Below are 25,403 nucleotides of genomic sequence, written 5' to 3' on the forward strand. Positions count from 1 at the left end.
ACTTGCATATTTCTAGATGCTTGATTTAAGCTTGAATTTACTGTGATGCTAAAAATTTGGGCACTGAAGGAAAATGTTGTGGAGATGGACTGGGGTGAAGGGTAAAAAAAGGTAAAGGTTTTCCCCTGATGTTAAGTCCAGTCGTGACCGACTCTGGGGGTTGGTGCTCATCTCCATTTCTAAGCCGAAGAGCTGGCGTTGTCCGTAGATACCTCCAAGGTCATGTGGCCGGCATGACTGCATGGAGTGCCGTTACCTTCCCGCCAGAGCGGTACCTATTGATCTACTCACATTTGCATGTTTTCGAACTGCTAGGTTGGCAGGAGCTGGGGCTAACAGCGGGTGCTCATTCCGCTCCCGGGATTTGAACCTGGCACCTTTTGGTCCGCAAGTTCAGCAGCTCAGCGCTTTAACGCACTGTGCTACCAGGGGCCCCCGGGGTGAAGGGATAATGACCTTATTTTATCCTCACTAATCCAATCCATAGTTTCACTCCTGGTTATCTATATCAGCTCTTTCCATCTTGTATTGGTTTGCAACTACTTTTATGAGCAACCTTTTGCACTAGTGCAGGAATGTGATGGGATACTTCAGATTGTATTGCTTTCCTGAATAGAAAGTAAAGGGAAGCTGCTTAGGAGTGATCATGTTTTATTTGTCACGTACATAGCTTTCCTACTACAAGCACATGGTGTGAGTAGCCAGGAATTTCAACTGCTTCCTCAAACAAATGTCATGTTAACTTTGTCATCTATTCTTATGTCACTTTACAAAGTGTGGCTTTTATCCTTTGACAGCGTGTACAGTTTGGCTCTATAGACACTGTCCTTGTAGAAGAAGGGAGTTTTAGCAGCATTGCTAAATCTTTGTAGATGTGCCAGAGGAGTGTAATAATTATTATTTTATTTTATGACACAGCAAACAAGATAGATATGCTGGATTTCGTATCACAAAATCACAAGTCGAACACTTCCCAAGTGTCTAGGACTGTGTGATGTATTTTCGGATGATGCGCGCAGATCCCAACAGGGTGGCCTTTTGCAGTTGGCAGATCGTAATTTTGTCAATGTCTATTGTTTCCAAATGCCGGCCAAGATCTTTTGGCACGGCACCCAATGTGCCCAGCACCACCGGGACCACCTGCACTGGTTTCTGCCAGAGTCTTTGAGGTCCTGATAGTGGCTGAGTTTTTCCTGTTGTTTTTCGTCAATGCGACTGTCACCTGGGATGGCAACATCAATGATCCAAACCTTTTTCTGGTGTGTTGTGTTCCAGAACTTTGTCAGTCTGGATTCAGAAGTCCCACAGTATCTTTGTGTGCTCATTTTCCACAACCTTTGCAGGTTTGTGATCCCACCAGTTCTTTACTGCTGGCAGGAGGTACTTGAGGCATAAGTTCCAATGAATCATTTGGGCCACATAGTTGTGCCTCTTTTTGTAGTCTGTCTGTGCGATTTTCTTACAGCAGCTGAGGATATGATCAATGGTTTTGTCAGCTTCCTTGCACAGTCTGCATTTTGGGTCATCAGCTGATTTTTCAATCTTGGCCTTAATTGCATTTGTTCTGATGGCTTGCTCCTGGGTTGTTGTTAATATTATTATTATTATTATTATTATTATTATTATTATTATTATTATTATTATTATTATTTGTATCCCCCCTCCCCAGCGGACTCAGGGCAGCTTACATCATAATCTATACACATAATAAAAGTGAAAATCTGTATGGTGTATGTGGCAGAGGAGTCCACTTACACAGACAGCCTCCCGCCTCCACAAACAGCTATAAGCCACAGTTCTGAGGAGCCACCAAAGATCCTGCCTCCACTGACATTGCACTTATAGCAAGTGCCATGAACATGTAGCCCGAGCCCTGCCAATGTCCTCCCTAAACACTTCAGCCCACCACCCAAGAAATGCTTTCATTCAGGGATCATTTCATCCTACATTTTATGTGTTTCCTCCACCACAGGCAGTCATCCCAGTGTCCCTTACTTTCTCCATGGGTGTGGAATTTGCATGACCCTGCCTACAGCCTCTCCCTTAACCCTTTCCTCCTCTTTTCAACTCTGTCTGCATAACAGAGCGGAACTGAGCAGCAACTAAACATACTGGAGGAATTTAAAGGACCGACTCCACATGATGGAAGTTGTAGTTCACCCTGCACCAAGTCAGTGACAATGGACCTAGACCACATTTGGCACACAGAACCCCTATGACCAACAGAACATCATGGCCAACTGCAAATACTGATAAGTGTTTTCGGGAAGATTATCCCCGGAATCCAGGAGATGTAGTTCACCCTCATCCAGAAAACACTAAGCTCAACCGACAACGGATCTGGACCAAACTGGGCACACAGAACCAGCATGACCAACTGTGAATACAGGCAGGGTTTGGGGGTAATTTCCCTCGGAATCTGGGAGCTGTAATTCCCAGATAAGAATGTAGTTCATTCTTATCCAGAGAGCACTGTAGCCAGACGATGATGTCTCTATACCAAACTTGCAGCACAGACCCAAAATGGCTAACTCTGAATATTAGCAGCATTTGGGGAGGATTAACCCATAATTCTGGGAATTGTAGTTCACCCACAGCAAACTGAGAATACCTAACATCCAAAAACAAACAATGCCTTTTTCAAGTAACCAGGGCATCGCCAGGTCCCCAAGCTAGTAATACAATACAATACAATAAGTGCAAGGGAGCAGAGAAACTATCCCGTGATAACTACCCTGTTTCCCTGAAAATAAGACATCCCCAAAAAATAAAACCTAGCAGAGGTTTTGCTGAATTGCTAAATATAAAGCCTCCCCCAAAAGTAAGACCTAGCCCGGCGCCCGCCAAACAAAACACCAGAACTTGCAGGATCGGTAAATGCACATACCAGTTGTACATGGAAATAATGGTAATAATATATTAATGTTATATTATTTATATTTATACAGTAGTAACAAGAAATTATTGACAGAAGTCATAGTTTGTCTGGTTTGGTTATGTTGGTTTGTGATGACAACTACTGCACAGTATATAATAAATGTTCATTTTTTTGTTCAACAATAAATGTGAATTCTTCTTCATGGAAAAAATAAGACATCCCCTAAAAATAAGACCTAGCACATCTTTGGGAGCAAAAAATAATATAAGACACTGTCTTATTTTCGGGGAAACACGGTAAACACAGTTGGTGAAAATGTAGTCTTATTGCTGAGGGGCAAAATAGCAAATCAGAGGGGAAATAATTCAATTAAGTATAATGCACAAAACAATGGCTGGCTGAAACCTTGAACAGGAGCACTCCATTCTGCAGTATTTTGTTGCAGGTTCTATATTTCTGTTCAACTTCAGAGGAGAAAGAAAGAAAAAGGCAAGCAATAACAGACAAGAAAACCATATAGTGAACTATATCTTCTCAGGTACTTGTAATAGAAGGGCAAAGGGATTAGCAAAGCCTCAAAAGCTTTCTGGAAAGGAGGGTTTTGAGAAGACATTGGGAAAGAAGTAAAAGTTGCTGTGCTGGAATACAGTTCATAGAATTCCTCCAGCCAACTTGGCTTGTGTGGGATTGTTGTAATCCATAAGTAGCCCTTTCCAAGCTCTGAAATGTGCTGGGGGTCATGGAAATGTTCCATAGCATCCATGCACTACCAGCTTACACTTCAACTCAGGAAAAAGCTGGCATTGCAGGTAAACTGCAATGCCAGCTTAATAAGAAACTAATGTTACCTTTGAACTGGCTTCCAGGAGAAGATACGCATGCCATCATTAAACATAACCATCTGCAAGTGGCTTTGGGGCATCTGGACCAGCCCTGTGAGGTAGGACATGGTCAGTCGTCACTTCATATCTTCAGAATCCACATCTGCCCAAACAGTTACTGTTCCGGGAGTCCAGGCAGGCCTTCATCGTAGTAATTGCTGTTAAAGCCTTGAATGTCTGTGTCAGGTCACTGGCTACACTGAGCTTTTCTTTCTTTTCTCTTTTGTTATCCTAATCTGGCTATTATGTGATACGGTCACATAATAGTCGGTTTTAAGTCTAATTATGAGAGATAGAATATATCTGACAAGCATTTAATAAGGCCATTGCAAGGCAACCTGGCTGGTTCCGGGGAATGTATAAACCTTACCCTGTGCTCCAGTCTCCGATCCATTCAACCAGAATAAACAGCTTGGGTTGACTGCTGTGGACAACGTAAAATTCAGCATCAGATTCTGTGTCAAACCCTTTACTTTCAGCTGTCTATCTTTTCCCAGTCTTTTTTCAGACCTACAACAAAAGCCACTGACTCTTAGGTTTCAGCATTCTGGTTTATTGCCACTTCAGTGATTGTGATACAAAATGTGGTTGGCTTTCTTTATGCTTTGACTCATTGGTTTAAATGCTTTGTTTTTGTTCTCCAGGATTGAGTACAATTTTTTAAGATGGACAGTGTATAAAATTTCAAATAATTTTGTTTTTGTTTTGTTTGTTTTGTTGTTGTTGTTGTTGTTGTTGTTGTTTTAAAAAAACTGCTTCCATGCTGGTTGGCTACACCTGGAAATGGATTTTCGGTCTATTCTGGCTTAGTAATCTCAGGATCTGGGTTGTGCATTTTCCAGGCTGTATTGCCATGCTCCAGAAGCATTCTCTCCGGACGTTTCACCCACATATATGGCAGGCATCCTAAGACGTTGTGAGGTATATTGGAAAATTAAGCAAATCGACCATGGTATCCTTCTGGGGAGGCTCTCTGGGATGGGGCTCGGTGGCACGGTTCTGCAGTGGCTCCAGTCCTTCCTGGAGGGTCGTTCCCAGATGGTGAAGCTGGGGGATACCTGCTCGGACCCCTGGCCTTTGACCTGTGTGGTCCCGCAAGGGTCTATCTTATCCCCCATGCTATTTAACATCTACATGAAATTGCTGGGAGAGGTCATCCGGAGTTTTGGAGGGTGTTGCCATCTCTACGCAGATGACACGCAAATCCACTACTCGTTTCCATCTAACTCCAAGGAAGCCCCTCGGGTGCTGAACCAGTGCCTGGCCGCTGTGGCGGACTGGATGAGGAGGAACAAGCTGAGGATCAATCCTGACAAGACAGAGGCCCTCCTGGTCAGTCGCTCGTCGGATCGGGGTATTGGGTGGCAGCCTGTGCTGGACGGGGTTGCACTCCCCTTGAAATCACAGGTCTGCAGTTTGGGGGTCCTCCTCGATTCAGCGTTGACGCTTGAAGCACAGGTGTCGGCGGTGGCTGGGAGGGCCTTTGCACAACTCAAACTTGTGCGCCAACTGCGACCATACCTCGTGAAGTCTGACTTGACCACGGTAGTGCATGCCTTAGTTACCTCTAGACTGGACTACTGTAATGCGCTCTACGTGGGGCTTCCCTTGAAGACGGCCCGGAAACTACAATTGGTCCAACGCTCGGCGGCCAGATTAATAACGGGGGCAAGTTACAGGGAGAGATCCACTCCCCTGTTTAAGGAGCTCCACTGGCTGCCGTTCATTTTCCGGTCCCAATTCAAGGTGCAGACCATCATCTATAAAGCCCTGAACGGTTTGGGACCCACCTACCTCCGTGACCGTATCTCCTACCATAAACCTGCCCGATCTTTACGATCATCCGGGGAGGCCCTTTTATCACCACTGTCTATATCCCAGGCCCGCCTTGTGAGTACAAGGGAGAGGGCCTTTTCCGCTGTGGCCCCCCGACTATGGAATGCACTGCCCACTGAGATCAGGCAAGCTCCCACTCTGTTAGCTTTTAGGAAAGATTTGAAAACATGGCTCTTCCGCTGTGCTTTCGGTGAGTAATTTTGCTATATATGTCTGTGTTACTCCCCCCTCAGCATTTATTTTCTAGACTGCCCTACTTTCTTGTGTCCCTGCCCACAATGGAGTACCCCCTCTGACCCTCTCACTCCGAGTTTTATCCTTGTGTCCATGCGGCCTGCCCTTGTTTAACTGTTTTTTTTTGTTTTTGTTTTTTGTTTTGTTTTTTGGATTTCTTGATGTAATGTCTATTATAATCTATTGTATTGCTTTTAATTGTGTTATGATATGTTGTTTTTATATGTTATTATATTGTATTGCTCTGGGCGTGGCCCCATGTTAGCCGCCCCGAGTCCCCGTTGGGGAGATGGTGGCGGGGTATAAATAAAGTTTTATTATTATTATTATTATTATAATATATAAACCGCCCTTGCTTAGTTTTCCAATATACTTCACAACCTCAGAGGATGCCTGTCATAGACGTGGGCGAAACGCCAGGAGAGAATGCTTCTGGAGCATTGCCATACAGCCTGGAAAATGCATAACAACCCAGTAATTCCAGCAATAAAAGCCTTCAACAACACAATTCTTAGGATCATTTGACATTTTGGGATCAGGTATATTTTCTGATCAGCGTTTTAAAAACAGAACAAAGTTAAGAGTGTACGAGCACAATAGTATTCCTGTGTTGTTTTGTACTGTATTTACTAGAATCTAATGCTCACCTTTTTTGGCCAAATTAGGGTGTGCATTAGATTCATGTTATATGGTAATCTTAGTGCTGAACCAAAGCAAAGGGTGCAGCTATTTCAGGAACACATGAAACTCCTATTTGAGGGATGTCTTTTCTAATTTGATTGCCATGGCTCAGTACTATGTGATCCAAGGATTTGTAGTTTGGTGAGGAATCAGCATTTTTGGCAGCCCCCATGATCCTACAACCACCATGACACCATAGCACTGAAATAAGGCAGTTAGTGGACTCATATTACAGCATAGATGCACCCAAGGGTTTTTTTTTATTGCTGAAAGCTTTGGGGTTTTAACATGTTTGTTTTTAAGGATGGAATTCTGAGCAGGCAGCAACTATAATATGCACCTTTTTTGACCAAATTACAAAGAATGTGCTTTTTTGTCACTGCACATTATATTCGCCAGCAAATACTTTTGTTGGTTTCAGGGTTTTGAAAATGGAGGTGTGCATTAGATGAGATGGTGTATTAGACTCAAATAAATATGAGGAATTCCTCCTGGGTCAGATCCTGCAAATGTTTGTCACAGACCAACGAAATAAATATAGTAGGAGGGTGGGAAGTGATCTTAGATTCCACCTCTCCCTAAAATGCTTCTGCAAGAATTCTCCTGCCAGCAGCAAAAAAATGTGTTCCAACCCTATAAGTTTCCCCTGCAGAAATGTGCACTGTGATTAGACATTGTTCTCTCCTTATCTGTGCAGGTGGTACTTTAACCACTGACACCTAGGTTCACAGCACTGCATGAGATAGATAGATGAGCTGGAATTCTGTTACTAAGGCACCTGAGCATCTCAGCTTTGCCATAGAGAATCCTACTGTGTACTGTTTTCCGGATTCCTTTTCGGAGCCCTCCTAGCAGCACCATTTCTGGATCTACTCCAAGGATGGTACAGGACCACCTGATTGACTAGTGAAACTACTGTTTCTGCACCATGCTATACCACTCATCTACTGTTGGCAGGGTTGCAAAATATCCTGCTGTGTTTACTTAGAAAGATGTAAGTGGGAACCACAACAAAATGGTGCAGTGAGGAATGCCGCAATTAGAATTTCAGCTCTTCATCCACTGCACCTTCTTCCAGGATATTTCCTTTTTATTCCCATGCCAGGCTTTCCCATTTTCATCCTTTACTGTAGCATTAGCCATAACATTCTTTTAACACAGCATCTCATGGTCACTACACTTCAGAAAATTTATTGTCCATTTGCAAAGCATTGGATATGCCCCTTCCCCCCAGTGTTACCTGTTATATTACTGGTGCCATTTTGGTTAAAAAGCATCGTAACGACATGAATATGTTATTAGCCTTGTGCAATTTGGCTGGAGAGTGATCCATTTTTGGTATCCAGATTTTGTTGGGTACCCAGATTCATTTTCGGGAGCCTCCCGAATATCAGCTAATGGAAAATCTGTTTTAAGCTAGGCAGCCAGAATATTTTATTTATTTATTTACAGTATTTATATTCCACCCTTCTCAACCCGAAGGGGACTCAGGGCGGATCACATTATATACATATAGGGCAAACATTCAATGCCCATATACACATAGAACCAAGACAGAGACAGACACAGAGGCAATTTAACCTTCTCCTGAGGGGATGTTCGATTCTGGCCACAGGGGGGAGCAGCTGCTTCATCATCCACTGTGACGGCACTTCCTCATTCCAACATCGTAAATTAGTTAAATTTGCCTCCCCACTTTATAAGTGGTACCTTATTTCCTACTTGATAGATGCAACTATCTTTCGGGTTGCTAGGTCAGCAACGAGCAGGGGCTATTTTTTTTATTGACGGGTGCTCAACCCGCCAAGGGCTGGCCTCAAACTCATGACCTCATGGTCAGAGTAATTTATTGCAGCAGGCTGCTCACCAGCCTGTGCCACAGCCCGGCCCAGATCCAGGAAGATCCGGCCCATTGGTGGCAATGTGGAACTTACGAGGCTCCCCTTTCCATTCCTGGGCTCCTTTTCTTTCTTCCTTTCAAGGGAGCCTGGGTTTGAGCAATGGAGCTAAGAAAACATCCTTCTGTCTCTAGAGCCAGAACGCAACTGAGAACAATGGAGGCGCTTGCCCCATTAAATAGACACAGCTTGCGTAAGACACGTCATAGTGTTTGCATGTGATGCCAAATATGAGAGGAGCCATGACCAACTGCTGTGTGACCCATTTTGGCCGAAAAAAACATGGCGGGTGATCCCTTGCTGTTAAGCCAACTTAACAAGCCAGATTGGCTGAAGGGAACTGATCAAACCAAATCCATGCACAAGTCTATATGTTATTTATTCTAATCTTATAGGATTCACACAAGTATGTCAATGGCCTAAGGACAGGGTTCAGAGGTTTGATATAAACATAAATTATGATACAACAGTGGTGGGACTTACCTCTGAAGGGGTTGAGTCTGTTAATCGAAATGAGGTGGATCGGCTGCTCTCATGGTGCAGGGGCAATCATCTGGTTCTGAACATCAACAAGACTAAGGAGCTAATGGTGAATTATAGGAAGGCCAGACCAGAAATTCTTCCCTTGGCCCTTTTCTCGCTCCCGCCGCCGTCCCAAACACAATTGGTGGGGACGAGGGAGAGGGCCTTCTCAGTGGTGACCCCCCGGTTCTGGAACTCCCTCCTGAGAGAAATTAGATTATTGCCTACCTTGGCCACATTCTGGAAAGACCTGAAAACCTGGTTATTTCAATGTGCTTTTTACTAATTTGGCACAATTTGATGGAGATCTTTACCTCCATCTATACCCAGCCACTGCACTTTATTACTGGCCCATCTTATTAGTGACCTTGCATTATATTGCACATGTATAATTTATTGCCTTGCCTCTAATTTTTGAACATGCCCATTGTGCCCAGCTATTGGTTATTGGTTGTTATTGAGTTTATACTTTTATGATTTTTATATGTTTTTTTGTATTGATTCATTGTCATTGAATGTATCTTATGTTGTCTTATTTTACTGTTGCATTACTGGGCTTGGTCCCCATGTAAACTGCCCCAAGCCGTTTCGGGGAGATGGGACAAGATAAAAGAATAAAGTTGTTGTTGTTGTTGTTGTGGGTTGCCAATTTTAAATTCCTGGGTGTCATGGTTAAAGAGGATCTGACCTGGGGCACTCATACGGCAATGTTGATTAAGAGGGCCCAACAGAGACTGTACAACCTAAAACTTCTAAGGAACCAACAGCTAAATGAAAAACTGCTGTTCTAACTGCATCTGCATGTGATTTAGTAACTCCACAGTGGCAGATAGGAAGGCGCTCCAAAGGATCACCACTTCTGCACAAAGAATCATCACTTGCCCTCTCCCCTCTTTGGAAGAACTTTATAGATCCCGCAACCTTAAGAAAGCTCAGAGCATTCTTATCGCATCCAGCATATTCTTTTTTTTATTTATTACCATCTGGCAGACAGTACAGGGTGAGATAGATAAGGACAAACAGACTGAAAGACTGCTTTTATCCTAGGGCTGTAGCTATTAGGCTTGATCGATCCACGAAAAATTTGATTCTAAACTCGTTTCAAAACTAGAGGGGGGCAGCTTTTCGTTTCTGATGGTATTTCCGAATTTGGCCCCCCAAAAAATTTGAAATTAATGAAAATTCGTTATTTTCTAAATTAATTCGTTAATGGCGGACGCGCATGCGCAATTCCCAAAAACAGCACAGAGGGAGAGGACTTTACAGGACTCTCCCGCCCTCATTTTTTGAGTGATCTTCTTCCAACTTGGTACAGTGGTAGAACACATTTAACACTGATAGCTCACCAAAATTTGGAACGTTTCCCTTATCCTCTGATTTTTGGCGAATTTTCATAGCTTTTATAATAAACCATTTTTTAATAATTGCAGAAATCTGTTCCTGGTTTGAAAGTCTTATTTCCTGTTAAATTGGGTTGTCTTTACTGTGAAAGTCATTGTTCTACTTCAGAAACTTTGTTTTTGTGGCTGAAACTTTGTTAAATTGGTGTGTGTGTGATATATACTGTGTATATATATATATAGTCCCTGCATAATGTGTGTGTGTGTGTGTGTGTGTATATATATATAGGTAAAGGTAAAGGTATCCCTTGACGTTAAGTTCAGTCATGTCTGACTCTGGGGGTTGGTGCTCATCTCCATTTCTAAGCCCAAGAGCCAGTGTTGTCCATAGACACCTCCAAGGTCATGTGGCCGGCATGACTACATGGAGTGCCATTACCTTCCCGCCAGAGCGGTACCTATTGATCTACTCACATTGGCATGTTTTCAAGCTGCTAGGTTGGCAGAAGCTGGAGCTAACAGCAGGCACTCACTCTGCTCCCGGGATTTGAACCTGGGACCTTTCGGTCTGCAAGTTCAGCAGCTCAGTGCTTTAACACACTTCACCATCGGGGCTCATGTATATATAATATACATACACATACACACAATGTGGAGAATATGTGGAAAGGTAGATAGATAGATAAGTTGGGAGCCACAGCGAAGGCACCTTCCTGGGAGCAAGGTCTAATAATAATAATAATAATAATAATAATAATAATAATAATAATAATAATAAAAAAAAATCCCTTACAATATCCAAGATGGGTACCATTATTGGCAGAGAAAGCCAAGCTGTAGGAGTTGAAATCCAATCATTTATCCTCCCTATAGAATCAATTTTATATGCATTTTTAGCTACAGAAAAGCTAAAATCAGGACAGTAAAATAACAACACCCAGAAAATGGGAATTCCAGACAGGAAACAATCAGGGCCAGCTAATACCTCCCAACAAAGGATTCCCCCAGGTAGGAAGCAGCCAGGCTTTGAAGCTGCAAGGCTATTCAATGCTAATCAAAGTGACCAATTGCAACATTCACACTTGCCTCCCACAGACAAGAGTTCTTTCTCCCACCATGGACCTTCCACAGATATACAAACCCCACTTGCCTAGCTTTGCACAGACGTCAAAACCTCACTGCCGGGCCCCTCTCTGTCTCTCTCGGTCTCTCCATTCCCGGCTCCATCCGCTGCCTTCCCGCCTCACAGAGAGACACCAGGCCTGAGCTGAGGCGAGGCGGCGGCGGCGGCCATTTCCCCCCTCCGTCTTCCTCCTCCTCCTCGGCCTCCTTCCCCTTCGCCCCCTCCCATTGGCTGAGCCCGTGACGCCCCTTTTGCTGAGGGGCAAAAGGAAAGGGCCTGAATGGTGGGAATTTGGGTGATTTGCAAAAGCTTTTTTTTCCTAATGAAAAAAACGACGACATAACGAAAAACGGCCTCTCTCGATTCGAAACTGCGATATCCAGACGTGTGGACAACCAATGCTTCAAAATTGCTTCAAAACAAACGAAAATAACGAATTAATAACGGTTAACGGGGAAAACGAATTATTTGAGCAAGCCTAGTAGCTATATTGAATTCTATGGTTTCACATTGATGTGACATTGGAGGTTGTGTGGCAGAGGTAAGAGTGTGGAGGGATGTGTGCTGGGGAAAGCATTTAATTTTGTTGTACAATATACCATTTTGTTGTACAATGACAATAAAACTATTATATTCTAAACATTTTAATGGTGTCAGAGAAGTAGATGGTATCTACACTGACCAGTTAAATCAGTTTCAAACCGGTATTGAGGGTGCACTATGCAGGCAATTATATAGTTTGAGGCTTAGATGGTGATTACATAAACCACAGGGCACTGATGTCTTTCTTTAATTGTAGGTGTTCATTATTTGACCGCCTGACTTTGAAACTAGCTTTGAACTATATTCAATAGTCAGTGGAGATGGAGCCTTAGAAGCAGAAATAGCACAAAGTTCTGTGTGTGGAATATTTATCTATAGGACCCAAAAGTCCAGGCGGCTCCCAACCTTTTTGAGTTACCTTTTGCTGATTTGATTATTTGATTTGATTGATAATGTTCTGAAGTTGACCGTAGCGTTGTGAAGGAGGACCTTAGAGAAGTGTTCTCTCAAATAAAAATGTTTTTGTTTGTAATTTCTCCACTTTCATAGGATCTTGTGCCCCTAACCCCCACAAAATTGGTGGTGGTGGGGCTACTGTGTTGCATTAGGATAAAATAAAATAAATTGTTTCTTTGTGCTCATCTTGTTGTTTGGAAGAAGTATTATATGTTATTTTGGGGAAGCACTGGCTCTTTAGGAGTGGGAGACTCTCCCTAAAACAAGACTATATAACCCTACAAATGGATATTTTTTTTTGTAGTTTGGGGACAAATGATGAGAGAATCAGGGCCTTTTGGGGAGGGTTTGTGGGAGTCCATTTATGGTCCTAAAGGTAATGCTAAGGCTCTCATATGTCCTGTATAATTCCCACAACTCCTTATCCATAATAATAATAATAATAATAATAATAATAATAATAATAATAATAATAATGTGTGTGTGTGTGTGTGTGTGTATGTATATATGTATATGAGTGTGTACACGTGTATGTGTGTGTGTGTGTTTATCTGGTGCTGGACACTCTACATAGGAAAGACATGACATGCAGCCTTATGAGTGGGTAGAAGTTGTTCTCAACCTGGGATCCCCAGATGTTTTTGGCCTTCAACTCCCAGAAATCCTAACAGCTGGTAAACTGGCTGGGATTTCTGGGAGTTGTAGGTCAAAAATACCTGGGGACCCCAAGTTGAGAACCACTGTTCTAACCCCTTTTGCCTCTACTCTCTATTTTCCGGGGCAGAGAGCTCTGAAGAGGAATCGTGCTCAGTTATTTATAACCCAGCTGGGTCACTACTATGAGATTTCCCTGATGCGTTTTCAGAAGCTTATGTACAAGTGTCTAAAACATGAACACAGAGAAAAATTTATGATCATCACAGCCTTCCAAGCTGTCGGGTGGGAGGTAGTGGTTGGGAGGAAGCAAGCACAGAGGCTGTGTGGATGGTTAGGCTTTTAAAACTAAAAGCAGAAAATCATGGGATTCTAGGCATGGATTTGAGCTTTGTTGATGCCTGTTGAAGCAGAGAGAGAAAAAAAGAAAGCCTGAAAAGAGGGAGGAAAATATCCCCGGGTAAAGCTTTACACCTCAAAATGCATCTGGTCTCTTTAGAATAAAAGTGATTTTCTGCAGCCCCTCTGGAAACAATGATCTCACTCTTTGCATTGCAGGGATGCGGTGTCTCTGGTATCCTATTCCAGCAGGCTTTCTTGAGATAAATTATTTTGTTGGATACAGTCGGATGAGAAACGACCTTATCAAACTGTTTCAAATTAAGAAGTGTTTGCCTGAGTCCGGAGAGCAAGAAGGAAGGGTGTTAGCACAGTAAAATCGGATCCACATGGAAGAAGATGAGGGATGATACTGCTCAAGCAGAATGCATGCTTTGCATATGGAAAGTATCAGATTTGAGCCCTGGCATGTCTGATGGAACACTTAACAGAGCATCTGCCATTGCCTTGCAAGACTTGCAAGATGCTTATAAGATTGTCTTATGAGAAGGGGCATTGCCAAAAAGCAAGGACAAGCAATGATACAAATAGACTGAAATGTCTTCTGCCTAAATCCAGTACTGAAGCACTATGATAGAGAAACCTTATAAAGCTGTGGTTCTCAACCTGTGGGTCCCCAGATGTTTTGGCCTTCAACTCCCAGAAATCCAAACAGCTGGTAAACTTGCTGGGATTTTTGGAAGTTGTAGGCCAACACACCTGGGGACCCACAGGTTGAGAACCACTGTTGTAGAATAAGGCCGACTGGTTGATTTATATCTCACCTTTCTCCTGATCCAGCATCCAGGGCATCTTACAACCAAACTGAAAGTTACAAACACCAGACTTACAAACAAATCATAGTTAAGAACATAGATGAGACAACAGGAAGTGAGAAAAATCTACTCCAAGGAAGGGAAATTCACTCTTGAAAGAGTTACCATGGGGCAAAGGGTCTCCACTAAAGCTTTGTCGCCAATCTTTGTTTCCACAACAAGCCACATTTTTCAAAATCCAATGATCATAGGGACAGAATTTTACACAAGTCCTTACTCTGCCCTCTTGAATCTGATCATGCCACCATGTCCTGGTTTACTGGTTGTTGACATTAGTTTATGTATTTTTATGATATTTTTACTCTGCTGCTTTTAATGATTTTAATCAGATTGTTTATGTGTTATTATGTTTTAAATGGTATTTTAGCTTGTAATCTTTGTTTATGCTGGGCTTAGTCCCCATATAAGCCACCCGGAGTCCCTTTGAGGAGGTAGTGGCGGGATGTAAAAATAAAGTTATTTTTGTTGTTGTTGTTTTGTTGTCGTTATTGTTGTTGTTATTATAATTATAATTATATTAAGCTTTATTTATACCCCGCCCCCTCTCCCCATAGGGTCTCAGGGCGGCTCACATCAAAACGAATGAATACAATAAATAGTTTACATAGAAATAATCACATATCAATTAATAAAATAAAAGAATGTAAGTATAAATAAGAAACAATGTAAGTATAAATAAACAACAAAGCTTGTAATATATCATGGATATATATATATATATATATATATATATATATATATATACACACACACACACACACATACGTACATACACACGTACATACACACACACATATATACACACACATATATACACACACACGATAGATAGCTAGACAGACAGACAGACAGACAGACAGACAGAGAGATATGGCTGGAGTTACAAAATGTACCTCTTATGACATGTACAACTTCAACTTAAGAACAAACGTACAGAACCTATTTTGTTCATAACTTGGGGGCTGCCTGTACAGCGGAAACTTTGATTATTAAAACTAGTAAGACAAACAATCATATTAACACAACCAAAAACTGAAAACAGTGTAAAATCATTTTAAAATGTAATAATAAGTATAAAAATGACCTGTTAAAGGCTGTTACCAAATATCCTTTGAATCAAGTGAATCATTCCATACACAACCACGAGCTCTTGGTTGAATTAGACATGAACTCTGGAGGCAGATATATACTGTACATTGTATCAATGCTGTGCAACAGTATTCATTTATTTATAGACTTTATTTTCTAGATCATACTTTATGTTTATTTTTTCAATAAAAGTTTAATTTTTAATTTGTTTTTAAAATGCCTGTTGAAATTAAAACAGGCCTTACCTACTAGAAGAACCAGAGTCCCCATAGAAGATATTCCACAGCCCGAGAGCAGCCACCAAAAAGGCCCATGTTTCCACTGCACATAAATGTGGCAATGATGGGAATGGGGGGAAAACCATACCTCCAAATATCTTAATACTCAAGCAGTCTGATACACATAGGACAGGCTTATACACACAGAAAGGACAGATATATCAAACGGTTTCACCTCTCTCAAAGATAAAAGTAGAGCAGGAGGAAAAGGCACTATTTTTGTTGCAGTGCTAGCAGGCTTTTGGAATGATAAAGCAGGAGGAAATATCTGACCCTGTTTTTTCACTGATTTAAATCTGCCTTCTGTAATATACCATATACAGTTGTGTTTTATACTAAGATTAACAGCATTGAACCTTAGATATTTTATGTGCTACATAGTGCAAGTGTATCTGTGAAGAGATCATTGAAACATTGTAAAGAACATGAAGCCATTGGCTGGAATTATTAGCAGCCCTGGGTTAATGTTGAGTATGTCCCAAAAATTGTTCCAGTGTATTTTAAAAAGTCAGCTATTTTCCTCATTGAAATAATTGGAAAGAAACCCTGCCAGCATGCTGTGGCACAGAGCTTTTCAAACATTTCATGTTGGTGAAACACATTTTAGATATGCATCATTTCACGACACAGCAATTCAGTTTATTGGCAAACTAGAGGTTGAACCAACTCATTGTAAGAGATACGGACACATATATAAATTTAATAACAAAATGTATGAAGATGCATCATATTTCATGAAATTCTTTTACTTAATTTTTAAAAAATATATGATTTGTAAGATAGTAACACATATTTTAAAGATTTTTATCATTTCTCATGTTTGTGTGACATACCTATACACGCTGCAGCTGATACACAAACATGTTGCAACACACTATTTGGAAAGCTCTGCTGTAGCAGTTAGAGAATTGGACTTCAAGAAGACAGGGCTTGAATCCCAACATATTAAGTTGGTCTCTCATTCTGTCAACTTCAAAGAAAGTGACTGGCAAATACATTCTGAAGAAATTTTGCTAAGAAAACCCTGTATTAAGTTTGCCTTAGCGTCACCATAAGTCAGGAATTATTTGAACCCAAAAGTCGGGAATTGCTTGACCCAAAGCAACCAAGAAAGGACCATTCATTGTATTACATTATGTCATTTCCTAAATGGTTCTATCATAAAAACATGGGAAAGGGTTTATTAAATTGCAAAAACTTTGTTTTTACGGGACATCTTGCAGCACATTTTACTGTAGTATTTCAATGAATATCTCATCGAGTCTCAACCAATTCAATCTAGTTTTCGGCAGCCACAAAAATGAAGTTTCTGGAGTATAACAACTGGGCTTTAGCACTGCTGGTAAATCACCAGCAGTAATAAGATCTACCAACCGAAAGGTAGCCAGTTCAAAGCCCAATCGGGTGAGCACTTGACTGTGAAGCCCAGCTCAATGTCTACCAAATGAGTTCAAAAACACCTTAGAGCAGTAAGTAGAGAAATTAGATACCACTAATTCGCAGGGGAGGTATTTTACGACACCATAAAGAACAAGATCAGAAATGTGATGACCAAATGGAAGGTGGGAGGAGGATGGCTGATCGCTCTCCGTCATAGAGAGTGGAGCAACCGCACCCCCCTGTTACTGAATCGAAACTCAACCTCCAAGGCATTGAAACTGGACTTTGAGACAACATACCTCCTTTCTGCCTGTTCTGTCCTGTTTGTCCAAACAGCATTGAATGTTTGCCGTGTATATCCACCCTGAGTCCCCTTGGGGAGATAGGGCAAAATATTAAAAATTATTATTATTATTATTATTATTATTATTATTATTATTATTATTATTATATTCTCAAAGTAAGTACTGCACAATGTAACAGGAAATAACACTTTCAAAAAAGGAACAGATTTTTTTTAAAAAAAATTCTCACATAGTGTGTCAATATAGTGAGGCCTTGGTGGGCACTGAAGTTTGGTTCCAGGACTCCTCGTGGAAACCAAATCCATGGATGCTCAAATCCCATTATAATGTATTCAGTGGCATAGTTTTTCTTTTATAAAATAGCAGAATCAAAAATCGACTTTACGATTGCGGGGGGAAGATAGCTGAATCTGTGTATGTAGAATCTGTCGGTAAAGATGGTTAGCTGTACTTCATTTCAACCTGGAGGTCATTGCTCCAAAAATTGCAGAGTAACTTTTGGTCACATGAATTGCCCATGAGAGGAGCCTGTTGCTAGGTCCAAGTGTCAAGTTATCTACAGAATGAGATTTTCATTTCCAGGACATGTAAAATGTTCCAGTGGACTCTTTCACCCTCTGGGAATACGGCTTGTGATGTTAAATGGCACTAATGGCAGTGCAGTAGGTGATTGTAAATAGTAACTTAGGAATTATTGCCCTGAGATGTTTGACTGTGTAATTGATAGATGCCCTTGTTCGGACTCTTTTGAGTGATTACCAGGTAGTTTGGCACACGGCTAGTGGCTGTAACCTTAATTGTGACTGATTAATTTGCCTGAAATATGTTGCTAAGTCAATTCAGCTGTTTCATTAAACTGATTGAATTGCATCCAGCTATTAGCCTTGTTTGAAGGAAAGGTAGCTGACAGATGATATAGGAGCACTTTAACCCCTGCATTAAACTATAAAATGGCCATTAAGGAAACCTGTGCCAGAATTGAATTGTTCCAGAGAAATTTGACTTTTAAGCCCTAATACTAATTAAGTGACGTGTACGTAATGGATGTTAATCAGAAAACCCCATGGTCTTCCCAAGAGTTTAAATTATTTTCTACGTTGTTTTGAATGTTTGTGTGATCGCTCTAAATAATAAAAAAAAAATCTTGTGCTGTTTTCGTCCGTTGGCAAATAATTGAAGATAATGACTTGTGAAATCCTTGTAAATGACTTTGGCCAGGTGCTCTCTTGTCTTTGCTCACTAATGTTTATTTGTAAATGGAACGCAGATTTAAAAAGCTCATGTTTGCAATATTACCAGATGTATTTGAGCTTATAGCCTTAATGTTGTGTTATGGGAGGGACCACCAAAGGCACCTGTTGAATGTCTGTGGAACAAAATGTCCCGAAAGTATCTTGTATGAGATTTGTGCCTCCTTCTTTCCCCACTTACATCCCTAAGTGAGATTAAGGGAGGTCTAAACACGTCCATGAAGCTAAGGCTCGGAGAGGAAATTCATGCATCTCACTCCACCTTCAAGAAAGATATTTATTTCTCTTCCTTTTTTTCCCTATTCTGGATTTCTTTGTCTCCTTTTTCGCTGTCAATTAGCATACTTGAAAGTCCTCCCGGAATTGAGCTGCTCAAATTCTGCAGCTGTAAAACAGCTTTCTTCTTGTTGCTGCTGAAAATCATAATAAAATATATGCAAACAGAGAGTTTCTTAAGGCTGTCTTGATGTTTCTGTATAGAATCTGTGATAAATGTTCCTTTAAAAGCTATATCCCAAAATGAAATGGTTGCTGCTTGCTCGGAGGTGAGATAAGTCTTTCAGAAGTGGTTTCTTTAATAGGAAGTGTTTTTTAAAAAAAGAAAAAGGAGGAAGAAAATAACACACTCCCCTCTCATAGATTTACAAATGCAGACATTATCTTACAGTGTTGACCTATAAGTATATTTATTGCTTTCTTAGCAGCCACATTTATAAAGCAATAATTCTTCTGTCAGCTGGTTTTCAAGGGGAGAAAGGGTTTTATTTAATGGCAGTATCCTTGATGCTGCTTTGTTGTAAAAGCCATCCATTAAAGAGGGAGAGATAATAAATGAATAACACTTGAAATGTTTAAAAATGGCCCACTATATAATACTGATACTTGGGGCTCAAAGTCTCCCATAGGTCTATGCTATGTGTATGTGTATACACATATACCAGACATGGAGCCATCATGATGTACTGATTTGAGCATTGAATCATAGAGTTGGAAGAGACCTCATGGGCCATCTAGTCCAACCCTCTGCCAAGAAGCAGGAAAATTGCATTCAAAGCACCCCCAACAGATGGCCATTCAGCATCTGTTTAAAAGCTTCCAAAGAAGGAGCCTCCACCACACTCTGGGGCAGAGAGTTCCACTGCTGAACAGCTCTCACAGTGAGGAAGTTCTTCCTGATGTTCTGGTAGAATCTCCTTTCCTGTAGTTTGAAGCCATTGTTCTGTGTCCTAGTCTCCAGGGCAGCAGAAAACAAGCTTGCCCCTTGCTCCCTATGTCTTCTCCTCACATATTTATACACAGCCATTGAACTATGACTTTGGAATACAGTGTTCCCTCACTTATCACGGGGGTTATGTTCCAGGACTACCCGCAATGAGTGAAAATCCACAAAGTAGGGACATTATATTTATTCTATGTGTGGAGGAGAGCAAACCACGGACCACTTACTACAATGCAGTTTGTACTTTATTTTAGCAGTTACAATATACAGTACACTGGCAAAGAAGAAGAATGAAAGCTAAATAACCCTTTTTTATTTCCAACCCTTCCCTCCCCTTCCCCCTCTTTCCCCTCTTTCCCCCTTCCAAAACCCTTTGCACACCTCAAAAACCCATGAAACAGTGAAAATACCACGATAAATGTGTACATTAATATTAATAGAAAACCGCGAAACAGCAAGGGAGTGAAAAGTGAACTGCAAAGTAGCAAGGGAACACTGTATCAGGGTTTGAATCCTTGTACAGCCATGGAAACCTGTCTTGGTCAAGTCACATTCTCTCCGCTTCAGAAGAAGGCAAAGGCAAAGAAATGTTACAATAGAAAGATGACTGAATTCTTTTCCAGTCCATTCATATCTCACATAATCCCTACTATTTATTTTATCTATGTATTTATTTATTTATTTCCATCATTTCTATCCTGCCCTTCTCACCCGAAGGGACTCAGGGCGGCTTACAAAACTGGCAGAATTTGATGCCAATACACAACAATACAATTCATCCACAGAACCTTGTACATAAAACTTAGTTCAGACGGAGTCGAAGCCAACAAAACTTATTCTTTGAACACTTGCTCACATAGCCAGGTCTTCACTTTCTTTCTAAAACTCAAAAGGGATGGAGCCTGTTGGATGTCACTAGAGAATTCCACAGCCGAGGAGCCACCACTGAGAAGGCCCTGTCTCTCGTCCCTGCCAGCCGCACCTGTGAGGCTGGCGGGACTGAGAGCAGGGCTTCCCCTGAAGATCTATTGACTCTGTTGACTAATTTTGATGACATTCAAGCAATAATGGAGTGGTGGATCTATTGGCGGTGAAGACAGCGGATAGGAACAGACCCAACTCAACTGTCTATACCTCCAAAATTGTGGGATCATTCCATAGCTTCCAGGAAGTATCAGAGTAAATCTCGTGTTCCATAGACAGGATTAACAGCAGAATGTAGTGGTTATGCTGTAAATTCAACTGCGTGTCCCATGGACTCCTTTCAGCAGCTGAGCATACATGGTCTTAGAACTGTGTTTCATTATGTTCAGTAGGTCTGATTCCTAAAGCCTAGGAAGATTGCTTTTTTGGATCATTACTCCCAGAATCTCCCAGCCAACATGACCTTGACCCACACTGGCTAGGAGAATTCTGGGAGTTGTGGTCCCCCAAAGATTACTTACTCAAACTGATATTCCAAGGAAAACGTTCAAACTGCAGACTTGGTGGATAAAGCTTTGGGGTGTAGTTGGAAATGCCTAAACTGAGTTTAGTAGTGGGTTAATTTTTCATGTCAGTTCATTTTTAAACATAGTAACCCAGATTTGCAAATTCCCCCATACTTGCAATGAAAACGTGTGCAGATGTCTCTGTGTGTGTGTGTGTGTGTGATATGTGTGTAAGCAAGAGAAACCAAAAGAGACAGATTCATCCATCTAGGTCCTTGTCTTTGAGTGTTTTTACTCTGTAAAATCTGTATTGAATCTATATGTTTAACCATCTTAGGTCTGAATGAGGATTGGCACCTCTGTTCTGAAAAGTCACTTTATCTTTATCACCTGTCTAACAGTACCTGTTGAATTTGGCCAGTTCACAGGAGTGGGAATTTCATTGTAGTTCAATTTTTGAAAGAATTTGCCCCAATTTGCAAAATTATATGGTTCACCTCCTTACCCCACTATGAGGATTACTGCTCCCAGAACATCAATTCACGCAATGGGCACTGTTAATGTGAACAGATGGATTCTAGAAACTGTTGTCCAAAAAAGTAACCTTTCCGATATTTTCATAGGCTTGTGAGGGCCTCTTAGAGTACTCCCACGTACACTGCTCCTTAAAGAAAGAGTAGGATGTATGTGTGATGGGATGGAGGAAAAGCCTTCTGAAGTATGCTTAACTGCCAATTGAAACATTTTATTCTTCTCACCACTAAAAAGAGCAATGTTGAAAAGTCTACAAAAGATAAAGGTGACCCTTGTGCTGGAAAGATTGGCAGGAACAGAGTTCATGTGCCTTGTTTTTGCTCCTATCAGGCACATACAAAAGCACCAATCTGCATATAAGCAGCAGAAAAGAGAAACAAATGAGTAATGTTGTAATTTAATGTTGTAAACCCTCACAAAGCCATCTGTCTCACTTTCTGTCTCCTTTCTCTTACTTCAATAGTGCTGGGCCTAAAGGTGATAACATTTATGAATGGAGATCTACCATCCTTGGCCCTCCAGGTTCTGTATACGAAGGTGGCGTCTTTTTCCTGGATATCACATTTTCATCCGATTATCCATTTAAACCACCAAAGGTAAGACTGCAGATATATATTGATGTATATAGACTATATATAGTCATGCATACCTTCAGCTAGCCATCTGTCATTTTGAAACAATGCACAGGAACATTTGTGTGAATACCCATACATATGCATGCATGCATTCATATGCATCTGTTTCATTTTTGTATGGATGAATAGCCTGAGGAGGTTGAGGTAGGAGAAATTCTCTTTCTAAGATATCAACTCTCAAAATCTTCCAGTTTTAATGGTCCAAAAAGGGAGCTGCTCCAAATGTGGAAAGCAGTGTTCATTTCTACAATGTCAAGCATTATGCTTAACTCAAGATGGCAAGATGTTTGGTGACACTGTGGAGTGAAGTGGTGTAGAAATCCCATTAACATGCATTCTTTGTGCTACAAGACCAGGATGTGGAAAAATCCTTTTGGGGGAATATATCTATTGGCTCGTCTAGATTCTGTTGTCCAAAAGAGGGGAACGTTTCATAGGAAAATGTGACAGAGTAAATTGCGACACAGATTCATATACAGTAGAGTCTCACTTATCCAAGACTCGCTTATCCAAGCTTATGGATTATCCAAGCCATTTTTGTAGTCAATGTTTTCAATATATCGTGATATTTTGGTGCTAAATTCGTAAATACAGTAATTACAACATAACATTACTGCGTATTGAACTACTTTTTCTGTCAAATGTGTTGTATAACATGATGATTTGGTGCTTAATTTGTAAAATCATAACCTAATTTGATGTTTAATAGGCTTTTCCTTAATCCCTCCTTATTATCCAAGATATTCACTTATCCAAGCTTCTGCCGGCCGGTTTAGCTTGGATAAGTGAGACTCTATATTCATGTATAAGTTTAGAAATTTTAGTAAAAAAAAATAAATTCAAAAAATCTGGGTCAGTTTATCCACAGATCAATGTACATTCCTTAACTTTTTAAGCTGTTGCTTTCTCTGAGTAAAATGGCATGAAGGAATGAAGGCTTGGGCAGAAAAATGGCAATACCTAGAGTGACTGTCCTCCTGTGGCATCACCTGCCTTTAGAACAACCCTTGACTTATCCCTGGGTCATATCGAACCTCATAGTTTTGACCCCAAAACCTGCTTTCAACTTATACATGAGGTTGACTTATATACAAGTACAGTAGAGTCTCACTTATCCAACATAAACGGGCCGGCAGAACGTTGGATAAGTGAATACGTTGGATAACAAGGAAAGATTAAGGAGAAGCCTATTAAACACCAAATTAGGTTATGATTTTACAAATTAAGCACCAAAACATCGTGTTCTACAACAAATTTGACAGAAAAAGTAGTTCAATACGCAGTAATGCTATGTAGTAATTACTGTATTTACAAATTTACCATAATATCATGATATATTGAAAACATTTACTACAAAAATGTGTTGGATAATCCAGAATGTTGGATAAGCGAGTGTTGGATAAGTGAGACTCTACTGTATATGCAGTACATTCATAATTGGTGAATGTTAAGAAGGTATTTGATCAAGACACAAGTAACTACTAGAGGTGTGCATTTTTCGTTAATCCTCGTAATTCAGGTCAAATTAATTAAATTCGTACTTATGAGGTAATATCCGACACATGGGAGAGGCCCACGCCAAAAACTTTAGAATCAAAACTTACCCCATACTTTTTTGTTTGTATTTTGTAAATCCCAGAAGGCTGCCTCCCAAAGTCAATTTGGTTTTCATACCCATGGCAAGCAAGCAAAGCAAAATGGGGAAAATCTCCCATTCCTCTGTAAATCACCATTAGAAGCAGGAAAGGAGGGAGCAGTGTTTTCTGAAAACAGCACAAAACTCTTGGAAATGTAGTTTGGGAAGGGAGGAGCTCTATGCCAAAGAATTCAAAAGGCCCTGCCCTAAACTACATTTCCCAGTATGCATCAGCATCAGAACGCACCAATCAGAATAGCAGAGAGAGAGATTTGTCCCTCCCTAACAGCCAGCTGCAAAGAGGAGGGCTGACTCATACTTCTCTAGTAAGTAAGTAAATCTCTATGCTGGGAAGAAATCCCTAAATGGATGGTCCTTGAGGGTCCCCTCCAATTCAGTAGTGGAGTTTGGATGGTGCCCTTCTGCCTGGAAGAAGGGGGTTGAGCTAGATGACCTTTGATTATGTATTTACTATGATTTTTCCTCCTGGGTTATAAATGTGAGTTCCTAATTGGTTCTATCATAGAAACATGGGGAAAGTTTATTATACTTTATGGGAGGGACATCGTGCTATAGCACATTTAACTATAGTATCTTGTTGTGTCCCCACCAATGTAACAAAGTTTGTGCCACAAAAAAAAAGTTCCTGGGGTAGAACAACTACTTTCAAAGTAAGGACTACACCTTTAAACAGGAAATAACACTTTCGAACCCAGAACAGATTTTCTTTCTTATTTAAAAATGTTGTTTATAAAAATTTTGAAAATTTGCCCAAAATCCGAGGATAAGTGAAACATTCTGAAATTTGGTATGATAACAGTGGTAAATGTCCTCTACCATTGAAGCAGGTTTCATCCCAATCGCTGTAAAAATAAGGGAGCCCGTGAAATTTCCCCAATTATAGTAATTTATTTATACGCCATTAGTATAACAAAATAGCAATAAATTTCATTACTCTCATAATAGTAACAATTTTTTCACTAATGATACTTTAGAAACACTTTTGAAACAAAGCACCAGCGCCCGCCCCGCTCCCATTTTGTAATGGCTTTTTAAACATTTTTTCAATCAATTGCACATCCCTAGTAACTACCAATGTGTACTATTTAAGTAGTTCAAATATGAACTGAAGATATTCTCTACTGAATGGCTAGATTGGTTGCTTAGAGAAGCAAGTTTACCAAACAAAAAAAAGCAAAGTATTAAGAAACTAGATCATTCTTTGTATCTTGGTTTGGTAAATAGTCCAATTCAGATGTTGAGAAGTATGTTCAACTCCTCTTTCACCTTGAATTATCACCTATATAATTATTATTACTTTGATGAATGAAATCTGCTCGTTTCTTACTGTTGATCCCAGCTGTGGTTGTGCAAATCTGATGTTTTT

At 40.6% G+C, this 25,403-nt stretch overlaps 1 protein-coding gene across 1 annotated transcript in view; it reads left to right on the top strand.

Annotated features, from left to right (window-relative positions):
• The window catches only part of ube2e3 (ubiquitin conjugating enzyme E2 E3), a 181,921-nt gene that overhangs the window by 138,089 nt on the left and 18,429 nt on the right, over nucleotides 1-25,403 (top strand). The window contains exon 4 of the mRNA XM_008120261.3: nucleotides 22,209-22,341. Within this exon, the coding sequence (XP_008118468.2) occupies nucleotides 22,209-22,341 (133 nt within the window). The remainder of the gene's footprint in view (nucleotides 1-22,208; nucleotides 22,342-25,403) is intronic.

The sequence above is a fragment of the Anolis carolinensis genome, chromosome 1 (genome assembly GCF_035594765.1).
Source record: "Anolis carolinensis isolate JA03-04 chromosome 1, rAnoCar3.1.pri, whole genome shotgun sequence".
In the NCBI taxonomy this organism is placed as follows: domain Eukaryota; kingdom Metazoa; phylum Chordata; class Lepidosauria; order Squamata; family Dactyloidae; genus Anolis; species Anolis carolinensis.